This window comes from Neocloeon triangulifer, unplaced genomic scaffold, assembly GCF_031216515.1.
Source record: "Neocloeon triangulifer isolate White Clay Creek 2 clone unplaced genomic scaffold, ASM3121651v1 ptg000001l, whole genome shotgun sequence".
Classification (NCBI taxonomy): Eukaryota; Metazoa; Arthropoda; class Insecta; order Ephemeroptera; family Baetidae; genus Neocloeon; species Neocloeon triangulifer.
This window is the reverse complement of record NW_026775544.1, coordinates 3,029,010-3,046,579: the sequence shown is the minus strand read 5'-3', so window position 1 is coordinate 3,046,579 and position 17,570 is coordinate 3,029,010. Positions and strand designations below refer to the sequence as shown.

The 17,570-nt window shown below is 36.7% G+C and overlaps 1 protein-coding gene across 1 annotated transcript in view; it reads left to right on the top strand.

Moving 5' to 3' along the window:
* The window catches only part of LOC132193999 (KH domain-containing, RNA-binding, signal transduction-associated protein 2-like), a 125,408-nt gene extending 114,866 nt beyond the window's left edge, over window positions 1-10,542 (top strand). The window contains exons 6-7 of the mRNA XM_059615059.1: window positions 3,833-3,900; window positions 7,287-10,542. Of these exons, the coding sequence (XP_059471042.1) occupies window positions 3,833-3,900; window positions 7,287-7,393 (175 nt within the window). The 3' untranslated portion in view covers window positions 7,394-10,542. The remainder of the gene's footprint in view (window positions 1-3,832; window positions 3,901-7,286) is intronic.
* The last annotated feature ends 7,028 nt before the right edge of the window (window positions 10,543-17,570 follow it).

The following is a 17,570-nucleotide window of genomic DNA, read 5'->3' as shown; positions in this document are numbered from 1 at the left end:
AATTAATTGAAACCTCTTTCGACTACTTTTGAATGTTCTATCCCTCTTGTAGAAGAGCAGAAAAATGACAGAGGGGCATTGATTGGTCCTATTTTCTAACTTTCCGTGTGAAGAAAGATGAGAAATCTTTGGAATGCAGTCCACTTACCACCGGGATGGAAAAGCATTCTAGTGTGTTGGGAAAATCAAGCGGTGCTTCTCCCTCTTTCAGACCGTGAAATTTTATACCATTCTTCCCGTCTCCAATGACAAATGTGCGCGCAATAAAATGCCCTATCCTATTTCTCTTATACACTTGACATTGTGAGAAGTTAAATTTTAAGGTATTTTTCATCCTTTTAATTAATACGTTAAATAATACATTATAGTTTTTAATTGTTATTTTGCTTAAGAAACAACAATAATATATTATTATCTATCGCAAAAAAATTGCATGCCGCAGAGAAACTAAAAACCATAAACTATTATTTTTTAATTCAATTAGATTTTAATAGTGCGGCGATTTAAATTTTCATTATATATTAACTTTTTTATGTACTAAAAATATAGAACAAATATTTCTTGATAGACTGTGGTGCTTTTGTTGTATGTATGAAATTTTACTGCAATCACATTATATAATTCACAAAATAAAAAATTTCTTAAAATTGGGCAAAAAATGTACCAAAATATAAGAAAATTCATAAGAAATTCAAAACACCATTTTAATTCACATGTCTGCTAGTCATTTCTAGTAGAAATAAAATATTGAAAAAGAAAAATTTTAACCTCATTGTCAGCATTTGTTCTCTTTCCAATATCTGTTTTCATTGCTTTTTCAGCCGCGGTTCATTTTACCTCTGCATGAAACTGCAGCACACATTCCTGGCGGGCGTTTTTCCGCTCGAACAATATTTTTACGGCGCAGTAAAATTTAATCAAGCCGTTATTATTGAGAGGGTCGCCCGTTGCTGCGGGTTAAAAACCGCATTCAAATCAGGTGTAAAACACCTCTCGCCTTTTCAAGTTTTCAGGTCCATAAAAAGCGCACTCCGGACTGAGCAAGGTTTACGACTTGTATATAAACTGCAGTTCGCTCGCTCGACCGGAGCAAAAATTTGTCTTGTGTTCTCGCGGGAAAATGTCTCGGACGGGCAGGCTGGCGATCTCTAATCTCGCTGAGGCCGAGGTGTCGCCCCGAGTCATAAATTATTCGGCGGACGTGTTTGCTCAGCACGCCGGTGAATAATGCCGCGCCCGTGATGGCCACGGCTCATCTGCATGATGGGAATTTTAAAACTGAAGGGAGGGAGGCCTGATTAATTTTTCACCGGTACGTTTCGGCGCCGCGTGTTGGTTTTTCGCAGAGCATGCGTGATTTTTGCAATCAACCGCATCGCCGCCCCCGCGAGACGTTGGCGACGCAATATAATATTTCATTCGCACGAGAGAGTTTGCTTTGCTCTCAGCAGCTTTCCTCCTATCCCAGTGGCTGCAGGGCCAACATTTGTCTGAAAGGAAAATGTCACAAAAAGATGCTGATCAGAAAAATATGTTTTGAAAATTAAAAAGTGACCAAAATTACACAAAGAGGCGTAATAGTTTGTAAATATGCACGCCTGCAGAATATAATCTGCGAAATTTTTTATTTTTTATACTTATAATGCATTCTTTTTAAGTAACACTCCAACTATCTAATTCATCATAATTATCAGTTTTAATTTTTTAGATATATCATGATGTGATCTCCGATTATATTTTTTTTTTTTACACTTAAATTCAGTTTCAAATAAAGTTTGTTTATTGATATAACACCTGTCATTTTCTACCCAAAAACATCAATCATAAAATTAAAAATTTGAATTGTAAGTCAAACTATACAAGAAAAAGTGCAAAAATTAGAATTTAACTAAATCTCCATTGAACACGTTTAATTATTTAAAAGACCGTGATATCGAACTTAATACCTACATTTTGATTGATTTCCTACAAAAATTTAATTAGCCTGGATTATTATTATTAATTTTTAAAAATTTAATTTTAAAATTATTCTCATTTCCCATTTTTGTCTGCTTCCGATGTTTTATCGTATGAATATTGGCGACCCTCCAAGTCACACACTCACAGAGCCGCTGTCCGAGGCGGCGGGCCAGTGAGATTTGTCGTTCTATTGGGAAAACTTGTGCTTTTTCTATTCAATTCGGGCCAGCGCAGAATGTGTGTTTTTCTCGAAGCGTGCCTTTTTGTGTGGCTGCAACAAAGGCGCCTCTTTCTTGTTCCGCTCTGTACCTTGGGGGAAAGGCCCTAATTAGTGCTGCACCCCGCAAGGATTACGTGTAATTGTTCCGCCTGTTCTCCTCAGGCGTGCTACCGTAATTACAGTCGTACTTTTTTTTGCACGGGCAAAAATTAATTTGTGAAAAAGTTGGTGGCGCAAATGTGTCAATGGCCGATTTTAGAGCTGATTTATGGCTGTATTCATATGGAAAGTTTTTCTAATGAAACAAATCAAGAAAAAAAATGTCTGCCTTGTGGGAAAGTAGTTTTCTTTGGACACAACAGAACAGTCTGACAGTTTTATTGATTAATGAAGAACGTGCCTCGGCATTCCTTTCTTCCCCCAAGATTCCACTCGAATCCCTCAAAAGCAATCAAAACTTCTCGATGATACTTTTCCGAGCCAGCGATAATTTGTTGTCAGGAAGCGGCGGAAAAGCAGCTTAGTAAGAATTGAAATGAAATTAATAAAGCCGCAAAAACGCATGTCGGCTCTTTCAGTCAGCACAAAAAAAAACTTCTAAAAGCATTTTCTGCTTTTTTCGAAAGAGACCGCAAATCCAATTGAGTTTCTAAAGAGCTTTCGCCGTTATCACTTTGGGCACAAAAGTTTCCAGCAAAAAATCGAATTACGGGAGAAATATGCCGTGTGGTCTGGCCTTGTTTTGAATATACAGCAGTCCCTCAAAAGTTTTTTATTTATCACCAGCGGTCTCGGGAGGCCTGTAGGAAGATGCCATTGTGTCGGCCGAGTATATCCTTCTCTCCGCAAAGCTCTTTTTCTGTCTGACGGGAAATGGAGGCACCACCCCAAGAATTATTTCCCGAAGCCCACCCAGAAAAAAATGTGACCCCGCGGACCTCCTTGGAACTCCATGAATTTTCAATTCGCATGTTTGAAAATTGGCACCTTGGGGTAACAGATGAGGTATTATTGCAAAACCTGACAAAAGCAATACATAAAGGGAACAATGAGATTTTATGAGGGTAAAAGAAGTATGAGATTTTGGAAGCAGCAAAAATATGAACTGTTTCATTTTATTCATAACATTATTTAGTTATTAATAATTAAATGTGTAATAAATTAAAATTTAAAATTATTAGAAATTATCCATTAAATTAAAAAATGAATTAAAACTATCTTTTATATTAAAATAAGATTAAAAAATTTCAGGCCTCGCTTTTTAAAATCCATTTAAATAACCTGCTTTTGAATACTGAATAAATACCGCATTTATTATTCCAGATATTCAAATCTAATATGAAAAGTTCCCTAATATCATATTGCAGTTGTTGTCAAAGTTCTTTTTTCTAGCAATTATTTCCCGACTTTTCCAATTACTTCAGAAGTTTTTACAACTCCTATACTCGCCCTATCACAAGACCCAAATCAGCGTGTCAAGCAGTATTTTCTTCTGATATCCACCCCTGCATCCACTGATCCCGGCCATGCATTTTCCGGATAAAAAACGTCACCAGGGAATCGCGATTTGTGCCACCGTCCGAATCGGCGGGTGGTCCCCTTTTTCTCTTTTTTTGTCAGCAGGTGTAACAAAGAAAGGAGGTGTGTTCGCAGGTACGGAGGGTACGACGACTACGACGACAACCTGGGGGACTACTACGAGCCCGCAGACGGCTACACTGGTGAGTGGCGGTGCATGCTAACGAGTAACAGGCAGCACGACCTGCTGCTGAAAATTCGAGCGGCTTGTGATCTCTAGCCTTCTTCCACGAGATAATACACATCATTTTATTAACAGCGCTGTGATATCAGAGGCATTTCCAACTAGCAAGACAAAAAAATATGCGAGCGAGCTACCCTCTCGAGAGAGGCGGCGGCCTCCTAAATTTTAATTAAGCACGGATGGAATTTAATCGATGGCGCGCAATTTAATTAAATCTCGAAAACCAAACCGAAAAAAAGTAATTAAACAACTTGATTGGTGCATTTTGCACACAAACTAAAACCGACGTTGACTTTCTTTCACCACCGAAAGAAAGTAAGATCTCTAAATCGCGTGTAAAAAAAAATCATCTCTCTCCAGGCAAATCGATTTTTTCTTATACAATATCTAATAATTATATACATATATGTCGAGTCGCACACTAATTACATGCATTCCACGTTTGTAATACACGCGTGCGTTTCGTCTCGCCCGCCACACACTGACATTACACACTCTCAATCACCCCTTTATCACCTCTCTTGGTAATTAGAGCAGAGAATGCGAGGCCGGATTAGAATAGAAGTTGCTTGCACGGCTGGATTTGCAGACACACGTGTACAATATATGCAAATGTTTGGAGATTCAGCCCTTTCAAGTGCTACACACAAGTACACCGGGAAGGCTCACTAAATGCCACTAGCCGATTTTTTATTATTCTTTTTTTAACTCATCCGGCTGCGACGTCACGAATGCTGCGTTGGTTATATTTTCGAGAGCCCTCCGTGTGTTGTTTGTTGTTTGGAGGCGCGCATGAATTTCATTAAAGTGGGCCACCTTTTTGTCTCGCCTGTACATATTTTGTGAGATGACACGCTCTCTCGGGTGTCAAACTGCTGTGTGCCGCGCCAAGTGTTGAGCTGTTAATTTTTTCATTGTGACAAAGGAAAATTGTTTGAAACGGGACGAGATGGAATGGCTACAAGCGTTTCCTTGTACTGGGAAAAAAACATGCTTACTAGTATTTTCATACCAATGAAAAAGAGGAATAATTTTTAGTTGCAAATGATGGCCGGTTTTTATAATTTTTATAATTTAGGTTTTGGCCCCAATAAGTTTTGAAAGGTGTAATTGCTCTGTTGCAGTAAAAAATGTAGCAAAACCTTTTCTTTATATTTCGTCAACAATTTTAATATCTGCAAAGCCTGTGAACCAAACAAATCCCTTATTAAAAAAGTTCACAGATTTTCCAGCAATCATCGGCTAGATTTAAAGTTTCAAATTTTCTTTTGAACTAAAATTAGTGTTAATTCACCAGTTTCTTAATTTTTCAAATATTTTACAAAATTCTCTGTTTTGAGTGAAACGCCTGAATTGAAAATTTTATGCAATTTCTCTGACGTCCTTGTCGAGCCGGTTGCATACCTCTGAAAATGCTTTTTAATTAAAAGGCAAGTTGAGCCGCGTGAGCCTTCCCCGCATTTTTCCCTCTGTTTTTATTTTTCTTGAGCCTCAGCGAACGATTCAGACTGGCTGTCCGTGCTTGAACACATTTCGCATTTGCACAATGAGCGCAAAAAGGATTGAAAAGGATTAATTTAGTCACTGTTGGCGCAAGCAAGGAAGGCTTTGTGTGATGGGAGAAATCTGCAGTGTGCACTTGTCATTGCAGTACAAAAAGGGCGGAAAACGATTTTAATTGACGAGACGCTTGTTAATTGCTTCTCCTCTCTGTGTTTGCAATTCTGCAGTCCGGCCCGTTTTCTCGAATCACCGGGGTAGCGGAAATAAAGCAGATATTTGAATGCTCACGCACCACGGCACCAGAACAGACTTTAAATATTTAACTCGGAACAACTTTTCTTTCTGTTGTCCGAATTTCCAGCACTAATTGGCTCCTTTCTACCTTTCGGCGAGTCGTGCGCCTCCTTTGTTGAAACATTTCTTTCTCTCATTTCAAAGCTTTCAAATTTGCATACTCGCGTGTCCTCCGAAAATCACTCTTTTTCACTTGCGTGTAATTAATCTGAAGGGGTGTAAGTCTGTCTTTTTGAATTCGCAAAGTCTCTTTTTTGACAAACAGCAAAAGTTTTAAACATTTTCGCTACCCCCGGGATTAAATTTCCTCGTCCCAAATAGCCAAAATTTCATTAAAGCACAGAATTATTTGCATTTTTTTTTTTTTACCGAGAGGTAGACGGCACTGTGGCGACAAGTTTCATTATTGCAAAAGTAATTTATGCGCAGCTAAGGTTCCACTCTCTCATCCATCCAGCCCTCTAAGATTTAATTAAACTTCATTAATAATTCATAAGTGTAAAGAAATTTAGCCTTTCTTGTGGCACACGGTTGGTGAAATTTATTCCAATCACACCTCGCCCACTGATAATTGATGGCGAATTAATTCTCCACCAAGGTGAAAAATCGTTACGTTGCTGAAAAGTGGGCTCGCGTGATTGGAATAAAAAGTCGCCATTTAACACACAAAACTCGCTGCTGCCTTGCAATTGTTTCCACTTAATGCGTTTCTTTCTTTGGTTTAGTTAAAAGAAGAGAACAAAAAAAACTTTAATTAAAAGAAGCACCTAATAAAAAAAAGAAACAAAAGAACGCTTCATTAAAGACCAACACCGGTGAATATTTTTTATTCTGAAAGTCGACAAAGTTTCCTGACTGTCGATCGAAGAAAGCTGGAAAATTCGCATTTTTACAGTTGAATCAAGGATTTGTTGAAGATTTTTCTGAGATTTCAATCAGAAGGGAAATAAGTCTTATCTTGTGCAATAAAGGCTTTTAAGGCTTAAACTGCTTAAAGGCATTAATGCTTTTGGCGGGAAAAGGCAATACCTTGTTTCAACCATAAAAGGTTTGAATTTTTAGATGGCGATTTTTCCATCGATCATGAAACAATCAGAATTAAAAAAATACTGGTGTGGGTTTTTTAAGGGTCCGTAAACTTTCCGTTAATGAACTGCTAGACTGAAGTTCAGAACATTATTTCTGGCCAAATAAATTGGATATAAGACCTTCAATTTTTTTTTTGCTGATTACGCCATCAATTTTTGTCAGTAATAAATTTTCAAAAGAACAAATAAAACCAATTAAGATTAACATTTCTCACGTGTGGAATTTTAATTTTGCAAAAGTTGTCAGACCCTTTAATTAAAAATTGCGTACAGTTTCTTAATTTAAAGAAAAGATAATTATAATGACATTGGTCGAGCGCGCCAAGAGTAATCCATTTCAATTTCCAAGAAGCAATCTATTTTGGGGTTGCAGCAAAAAAAGCAATGCAGCAACGAGTTTTGGCACCGACATCAAACGAGAGCAGTCGAGTAATGCAAAAAATTATATGCATTTGGGCAGACGCAGCTGCGGGCGGCCACTGGAAGAGCTTCAAAGCACCCCCTGCCGGCGGGGCAGGGGCGGACAGGACCCGTTTCCGGACAGTGCCCTACGCAAGACCAAAGTAGAGAGGAGAGCAGCCGAGACGCGCAGCACCGGACCGGCCCTTCTTGCTCACTGACCCACGCAAGCCGCGCTATTTTTTATAAATGAGAGAAAGAAAGAAAGAAACAAACAAGTTCGACCGACCTCTGCTTTCTCTCCCCCTTGTTTGATTTTCCGGAAGGGCCGACGGGGGATTTTTCCTTTCCGCGGGGACTCGGCCGAGCGAACGCCATATATACTCTCTCATTGTATGTGTGTATTTCGAATTTCCGGCGTGCTCGGCCCCGAGGCGACGATTGTATTTTCGAGGTTGTTCAAGCCGTTGGGCACAAATAATACACCTGTGAGATATATTGAATTTTAAACCAGAGGAAAATGAGGTTCTTCAAGTATAATGAAATCTCTCTGAATGTGCAGACTTGAAAAGCGCAGCAAAAAGTGTTGTTAATCAATTTGTGGTTATATATCATTAATGTGTGTTGAACGAACTGATAGAGAAAATATTAATTGCATGTTGGAGAAAAACGCAATTTGTTACTTACTGAGTTGGATTTTCCTCATTATTATTATAATAGTCTTGAACCAAGTAATGCACAAACCGAGTTGTTAATATTTAAAAACCGCAGTTGGCCGACGAGGGTTGAGCAGAACAAGTAAAGCATTTTTGCTGCGCCTACTCTCCGAACGTGAAAAGTTGTTTTTTAGTTGTTAAGAGATCATTCCATGACGAATATATTGTAAAGGCTCGGGATTCATATTGTTACTATCCACGGTACATTGACGTGAGAGTATTTTTGGCTATTTGGGTCTGAACACTGCATGAAGTCGCCCTGCCAATTGCAAATGATATCGATCTGTACGAGAACGGCATTGCTCGTCTCTCTCTCTTGCTCTATACCGTGTTATTATTGAAACAGTGTCACGCCTAGAGTGGCTAAGTTTCTGGAAACTCAAAATGTGTGTGAAGCCACTGATTTTAAAAACAGAAGATAAACCAAGTTATTTAAAGGGTATGAACGTGTTTTGAAATGAAATTATATCCAGATAGATCTTTGAATAACAATTTTTATAAAATTATTTAGGGCAAACTTTTACTCTACAAGAGGCGGCCATTTTTTTTTTAAGATCTGGAAACGTTTTGAAGCAATAATTTGACTGGTGGAAAATTTTAATAGGCAACTTCTTGAGCTAAAATTTTAATTGAAAAAGTTTCCGTAATAGTATTGGTTCCACATATTTAGAATCAGAATGTTACCATTTGCAAATATAAATTTTGTAGCAAATAAAATCAAAAAAATACTTTCTCACCAGTCACGCCATAGCTTGGTCAATTTCAGTCCAAAAACAATTATTTGACATCTCAAATTTATTTCAAAACGTATCAGGCCCTTTTAATTAACAAGTTTTTCATTAGAACTCTCCACGCTTGGATAGGAGCCTTTTAACCCCATCTGATGGACCAATTTAAAGCTTCCATTTATCAAAAAGGACGCTTTGCTTGCTATTAGACAAAAAGAAAATACGAAAGAAAGAGCTGGAGCACACACGCATTGGCACAGCCAAGTTATTATCCTTGTGTCTCACGGCTGTTGATTTTGGCGTGCAGCCACCAGCCAACTATTGGAAGGCGCGACAAAAAGACGGCGCTGCTTTTGTTGCACGTCATATAAGAAAAACAAAAACAGATCGCGAGATGATTTTCGGTGGCACTCAAGTGCGAATTTTAAGTCCGAGTTTCCCGGAACCTTAGCAACTCTCGGCAGGGGCGTATGTGTGTGTGTGTGAGTATATTGCGAAACTTGTAATTTCCTGATAGTCTGTGTAGCTGTTCATCGCTTCCCATTCCCCCTCACGATCTTCCCGATTCCATCCTGTTGTTTCATCTCTCTCACCAGCCACACCAGAGGTGGTCCATGTTCAATGCATAATTAACAACCCATTTACGATTTGCCATTCTCTAATCTTCCTACGCTAAATAAAAACAACAAAAAAAACTTTTTCTAATAAATATTAAGGCGGCGTAATGACCATACTTAAAGAACGTTAAAATTACGGCATGTGTAACTACTATACTAAACTTAAAATAAATTATGCTCGTTAGCGGTTTAAAAACACATCAAGAAGAGTAGCCTAGTTAGGCTCGTTGTCTTTTCACCAAGGGGACTCTACTTTTTTCAAATGGATGTGAGTGTGTGTATACAGATAATTAACGGAGAACACAAAAAATACCAAGATTAATTGAAAACTAATTAAATGACGTTTAAGAGCAAGAACAACAACACTTTAAAAAAAAATGAAAAAAAAATGAAATCTCTCTGTGTAGACTGTACTTGTATTATTGCATACGTTTATTATTAAAAATTAATATTGTACTTTTAAAAAGAATCGAGGATCAAGTTTAATTATAAATTAACTCGGAATAACACGTACGATTTAATATAATATTAAAACACGTCGACGCAAGATACTTTGTTCTGCGCGTCGACGATATTAGTGTTTGCAAAACTTTAAATGAGCGCATTAAAAATCTCTCTCTGACAGAGTGTTAAAGAAACCGGCTCGTCACTTTTCTTCTTGATTGGCGAGCTGCGAAAATTAGTCACCGTGGATTAGATTTTAAATTAGCTTAACTCTCGGAGCAGCTAGCATCGCAACTCTCACTAAAATCGATTCAGAAAAACTAAATGTCGTTACGTAAAGAAGTTTCATTGAAATATTAAACCTGTAAGGAGGCATTAAAGAAACAATAGAGATGCTGTAGCTGAAAAACTTGTATACAAGGTACTGATATGATGAGGAAATCGAGCCGAAGGCGACAACTTGTGCTAGTTGAGTGCATAGTACAATTCAATCATAATTAAAAAGAAACATTTGGAATACATTATATTGTGTATAACTCTTATACAATTATTATATTATTATATAATAATAAAAGGAGTAAATTTAACACACACTGACCCACGGCTATACACGCATAAAAGTAAGCTAAAGTGTCTATCACTCTCACACAATCTTGGATTATCATTTTGCGATTGCGATAACGTATTTAATAAAAGTTTAAAAATGTGAATGATGTGACGAGCAGACATCGTTGGACATTTTCATTGTCATTGAATTAGTATGCACCTTGTATTTTTTGGACTTTTTCCACCACTGAATAAAGCATTTTCTGAACCAATTTGCGCCGAGGTTTCAATTAAATTTCCACCCAACTGCATGTGGTAATTAGTTTTCCACGCTAATGTGGGCAAATGTTTGCTTTTGCGCGACCAGGGTTCGATTCAGAATGTCAGTAGCAAATGCAAAGCAAACAGATGTTGGAGTTTTATTCCGCCGCTGCCAACACACAGATAAAACTTTTCAGTCGCACGGCGGCGCATAAAGGGATTATTTTTGGTCAGCGTCCCATGGTGTTATTCTTCTTGCGCGTCCCTTTGTTTTGAAAACATACACACACTGATGCAGAATACGGCCGCCGGCTTTTATTTTTTGAGAGCAAAAATTGAAAGCCGCACTCCAACCTCGAAAAACCGCTGCTGGTCAAACACACGGAGATTGCCAAAAAAAGGTAAGTGATTTGATATTATTTTATGCATGCTAGAAAAACTGGTAAAAAAAATTCAGTTTCTGGTGTCATATAACTTATTGATTATGTTGGATAATTTTAAAATTTGAATTAAAATTAAATTTTAATTTCCTCACTCGATATAAATTAATTATTAAATTTAGGCTCACTTTTAAAAAATGTTAGAAAATTGTTAAAAATATTTTGAGAATAGAAAAAAAATATTGAAAAAAAAATCCCAAACCACCTGATTTGAGCATAAAATATTGTATGAAAAATTATTCCCCCGTCAAGACTCGTAGCATTATAAAAAGTCGTTCTCATTTTATATATTATTAATCTGTAATCTAATATAAAAATATTAATAATTTTCAAAAACATGAACGGATTAAGAATGCTTTGTTGTTACTATTTTATGAAACAAGTTATTCAGTGCCGAGGGTTTTCATCATTTCATGATAAAATTGATAACATTAATTTCTTTTGTGCCTTAATGCAAAGTGAAAGTACTGATTTTTGGCAGATGTTTGTTTTTAATTAAAAGCAAGCACTTTCCAAAAACTTTCCATGAAATTGTTCTGTTTTTCAGCTTGGAAAAGTCAAGTGGATAATTCGATTAGGGAAGTTGCTTCCAACGTAAAAGTCAATTGAGTAAAATTTACTCCCGTGAAAGTGTAAAACGTGCGCACAGAGGATTTGCTTGCGCCGAAAAACACTTCCTTCTGGCGCTATTTGGCACACGCGACGCGACTTGGTGCCAAATTCGGCGAATTTCCCCGGTGCAAAGAGTCTGATTGTGTTTGTTTGCGGCGTTATCAATCGCTCCGCCACGCTCGCTCAATTTGAATATTTGATGGCGAGTTTTCAAATTTCATTAGAGAGAGACTCGGCAGCCGAGGGATAATTAATATCTGCGCGCCGTGTGTTTGCTTGTATTGATTTTTGCTCGCCGTTGTGCAAATAAATTAAATTACTCTCCGGCTCACAGCAGCCTTCTCTCCATTATTTCATCACGCTTTAATGGATATTGATTAAAAATGTAATATCGCGACGCTCATCCGCCTGCTCTTTCTCTAGCACTGGGAAAAAGTATGTGGTTTGTTTTTTGCCCGCTGCCAATGGGAGGATATCTTTTTAATTGGCATCAAACAGCGGAGGATAGTGTGTAATTTGTAACGTCTGTCAGCCAGCTGGGTGGTGCTGGTTGCTTTTGGCTCGCACGGCTGCCCACAGACCCACTCTCAGCTACGTGCGTCATTATAAATCGCGATAGTCTAGAGATTTTTGGCGCGGTCGCGAAAATATTGCTGACCATCTCCATCCCAATGGGATGTACAATCTCCATAACTCCAATGCGGTGCCGCTTTATCACCAATCGCCGGCTCTAAATGTAGCCCTCTGTTTATTAACACCATTAAACCTCCTTTTGTGCAAAACATTGTTACTTTAAAATTTATTATAAATATGATGAATATAAAAAAACAATTATATATAAAATTAAAACTAATCAAAAGATATTTAAAAAAATAAGTAGTTTGATTTTTAACTATTTTTACTTGCAGTAAATTTAAAATTTTTATATAATTTAGATGTTTGGTTTTAACAAAATATTGTGTAATATAATAAAATTTTAGCACTGTAAATTTCAATAAAAATATATATATAATATTAAAATTCCAAAACAAAGACAATCAATTTCTTCACTTCATAAAATCAAAATTATTTCCAAGAAAGATAACTTTTGTGGTAGAATTTCATGAGCGTGATTCAAGGTGATTTGAATTTAAATTCTGCTTTTCCTCGATGGGTTTTGTGATTCGTTTATTTTTTTAGAAAAAAACTATCCTGCTCTACATGTTTCGGCTGCTGGCTGAAGCCATAATTCTTCTCTCGACCACCGCCAAGAAAGCTCACGAATTATGACTGCAGCTCGCAACATGTAGATATTGTTTTTACTTAATATAAAACCACTTACAAAATCCATCGAGGAAAAGCCGATTTTAAAATCATATCACCAAAGATAATAATTATTTGTCATTGATCAATCAGTTAAAAGAGTTTTCAGGCTTAAAATTGCGTTATTTGCATTCATTTGGTAATTTTGGACAAGTAAAAGTAATCGAAAAATTAACAGGTCCGGCTAAATTTTCAAATTTGATTTATTGCAATAAGTACACTCTAAATAAAATACTGCTAATTTTTTTTTACCGACCTGTAATTTTGCATCATTAAAGCATCGAGTGCCCTGAACACAGTCAATTTACTTATAATAGTATATTTATTATTCATGCTCCCGTTATTATTAATACACTTGAAAGAATTTTGCATGGTTGAATGAGCTTATAAATATTTACCTTAGAGAGGTGAGTGCTCGACTGTTCGGTTGTAGCACATAATTCATCAACTTTTGATGGTTTAGAACTGAAGCATCCCCCTCTCCATAATACGCCCTGGCTAATTACCCTAGTTAATGGTGCAAGCTTCAAACTACACACAAGATCAATGAGGACTTTGCATGTATATGAGGAAAATTAACTGCCTGAACAACCAAACGCATGCAGAAAACGACTTAATTAAGCGTTGATTGCATTTCGTCAGTTGAAATCTGTCGCCCGTGTGTATTTTGTTTGTCTGTAATATCCGTCAGCTCGTGCAAACTTGCTGCTGTGAAGAGATAGAGAGGGTCGCCGTTATTTACCCTAAATTCATACAAAGCACTTTCGTTACATGTCCTGAATTCAAAATATTTAAAAATGTTGTATTTTTTTTTCAATAATTTTAAAATAAATTTTCCTAAAAATTATTTGTCACAAGCTGTTTTACTTTCAAATAGCATGTAAAATGAAATAAATAAGATCAAAAATAAATTATAATGAAAAAATCTTGATCTATCTTTTCAGGATGACTATGATATTTTAGGAAATTTAAATGTTAGGGAAAACAAACTACATTTTTGAGTACATTTTACAAATTAACCATACATTTTTTTGGAAATTTTAGTCAAATTACGGATCTCCCGATAGTCATGAGTTAAGGAACATCTTCTCCTTTCTCTCGAAATAGTTTCTCATTTCACGGCGGACAGAGACTAATCAACAAGTTTTCGAGGCGGTTGGTTTGGTTGTGCGGCGGGGTTGTGCGGTTAATTTCGCCGAGAGATCAATAAATTGCGGCTGGGCCGAGTTATGGCCAAGATGATGCAAATCCTAGTCGGATCGCAACCCCACTCGTGCGGTTCTCATCGGGCAGACGCGCACGGACGCTTCCATTAAATCCTGTTGCCATTCGCCCAGGGGTCATGAATCAAACAAACTGACCGCATCTCGAAATGACCCAATTTACCTTCGCGTCTCGTTTGTTGCCGAGCGTGAGATCCGTTTCGACCACGGAGAGGAACTTTCCATCAGAACAGCTTTTGTTTGATTAATGGCGGTTTTAATATCCCTTGGAATAAGGGAATTTATGGCGGGTATAATGAGAATTCCTGCGTAACTCATGCAACATAATTTATTCCATCACATATTAACTTTGTAACTTCAAAAAAGAAAAAAAAAATTTAATTTCAAATATTAAAAATCATGCCCTAATTAAATTAAAGGGGTTTCAAAATTTTGTAATAAAAAAATATTGTTAATAGTGTAAATTATATATATTTATTAATTAGTTTAATTGTTATAAAAAAACTGTATTAATTATTTTAATATTGCTTTTAATTTATGTTTAACAAGTTGAACCAATAAACTATAATAATAATTTAAACAGTTTATTTATTCTTGGTTCAATTCAAGTTTTTAAAGTACAAAAAAAAATCTTCCTTCATTATTGATTTTCTAATTATTTATAATATTCCTGTATGTTTTTAATGTTGCCACTGCAGCATTCAAGTCGACTTCGAGTAAACCATTTAAGAAGGTTCATCAGATGGTGAGGAGATTTGTTTTTTTACAAGCTTTGAAGAATCAAAGTTAAAGATATCTCCGGACCTGCCAAGAAGTTGAGGAAACGTCGCGAGCAGAAGTGGCGCGTTGTTGATTACTTTTCAGCGAGTGCCGCGCTCGATTGCGATCAAAGGCGAAATAAAAATAAATTTGACATTCGGCCAAGGCAACACATGTCAGTCAAAATTCTGCCACTCGAGCCGATATTAAAAACTATTCCTAGAGCGGGCGCACTTATTTTTAACCATGGCAGCTCGAGGAACAACTGAAGCTGTTTCTTCTCGCGTCTCAGAGAGAAAGAAAATAGAAGCAAAATATCTGCTGTGAAGAAAGTCATCAACATTTTTATTAAGGCCTATTTGCAGCCGGCCAAATAAACCAAGCTTTACTAATCGCCAGATTAGTCGCAATTTGCACTCGAAATCCCTAATCGCTCCAGATTAATGCCGACAGATCGATCTCGTCCCCCTCTCTAGTGTTTTTATTTTGTTTTTTTCTCATGGTGGTAATTTCGGGGGTTCCAGAGGAATTCCGATCCACGTTCCTCGTAATTAAGCCACAACATAAATCGAGGCCGACGGTGGCGATTTGTCAAGTCTGCCGAATTGTGTGGTGCGGGACGAGAACTTTACAACGGCGGGGAAACAAGGAAGAAGCAGACGGTGTTTTTGTTGGCTGACGCGTGGCAGAATTCATATCTGCAGTTGCTCGACCGGGGTGTTTTATTGCTCTTTTAAGACAAGCAGCAACGCGGTCTTTTGGCAAAACAGTTGTTCAAAAGAGTCGAGAAAAAAATGAGCGACAAATTGGTACATAATAATACATTCACTCAATAAATTATTTGGTCCAACTCCATTCATTTTGCATTAACTCTTTCTTTATATAATATTTCTTCAATTTGTTTCGTTATAATATCAAGTTATAAATTTTTTATTACATGATTCTCTCTTAAACGGTTCCAGCGTAAAATTGGCTTCTGTTTGTTTGTTTTTCCTTTTTGAAATACGTCATAACCTGGGAATTTCTTATTCCGTCAAGTATTTATATTTAAATGGTCTCTTCTCTTTGTGCTAAAAAAGCTTGAGCTAATTTTTTATTGCAAACATACATAACAGTGGAGCTGAAAAAGTGATGAATTTTTAACGCGAAACGGGCACAAAAACGGCAGGTTTTAAAACGAACCTGTCGGCTGCTTTTTGCTTCTTGTCCTTTCATTTCTGCAAATGGAACTGAGCAACTTGAAAAAATGCCATGCAGAAAACATCGAGCAGGTTGCCTACCCACCCGCCCTCTTTTGTAAGTACTCGCTTTGACATGGCGACAGAGCTCACCCGGTGGCGGTTGCGAGAGAGAATTCAAGCCGCGCGCAAAAGTAAATTGTAGAACAAGCCAAGAGTGAAAGCGAAGCCAGGCAGAAAACTAAATGTCAATTATAAAAAAGAAGCAGCAGGAAAGGAACCCGTCCTTCCTCGTTTTTCCTGCACTCTGGCACAAGTCGTGCGCACTAGGGAAAAAAACATTTTTGCACTCTTGACGATTTTCGCATCGAGCGGAGCTGAAAATTAAATGATATAATGTTGTTGAAAAGAAGCAACACGTGGACAGCTTAGAATTATAAATTTTGGTCAAGGCACTTTCTGTGTGTAAAAAGTTACGCAGCTACTCAGTTTACATACAAAAGGGATCCTCAAGCTTGGTCAATCTAGCCTATTCACTAAAAAAACTTTTTAAAGAAGTCAAATGTAAAAGAAATTTAAAAATTATTTCTTGACAATTGTTGAATTATTTGTGAACTAAGTAATACTTGGAAATTCCATTAAATTTTCTGAGGTACATATTATCAGATTAAGTCCAGGCAGAAATGAAATTTATTTTTAAATATTGTGTAGTAACAATTCTGACGGCTTAGATAGTATTATTTAAATTAGCATAAAATAATATAAATAATATAAGAATGGTGAGAATTAGAAAACTAGCAAAATTGATAATTGAACTTAGAAATTACTTGCTGATCTATGATCTTCCAGTTTAAATTTTTTTTTAGAATTTTTAATTATTAGCTGAAAAGTTGCAAGGAATTTAATATTATTATTTTTTCTGACCTCGGATTTTATAAGTGAAATTTTTCTTTTTCGAGAAACATGGGTTAATATATTAATTAACCTGAAAAATATTGAATTTTTGGAAATTTTATATAATCAAGAGTATTTGCACTCAATTTGAGTTCCTTTTGTGGCAGATATTTCAATTAAATAACCAAAAGATTAGAAGAGCACAATTGAAATACTCAACTTTACGAGTTTAATTTTATGATGAGTCAAACTTTTGAATATTCATAATCATTTCATGTGAAACTTCCTAAATGTACAGAAGAGAAGTTCAACTATACAGTGTTCTAATTTTTCTGACCGCAATTAGTTTAACCACAGTAGTTTTTTCAAAAAAAAAAGTTGACTGCAAACCCTTGGATAGACGAAGAGTAAAATAATAAAAACCTTTTTAAATTCTCCACAAAATGTGCCAGATTGCTTCTTTTCACCAACATTTACAGAGATGTGGATGGGAAAAGCGCGAAAAAAAACGGTATTACCAGTAAGGATTTTTCATCAAGTTGTAGTCGGGCGGAAACACTTGAGAAGCCAGAAATATCATCCGACCAGCAGACGCACTGCTTCTCGGATGATGGCACGCAAATGT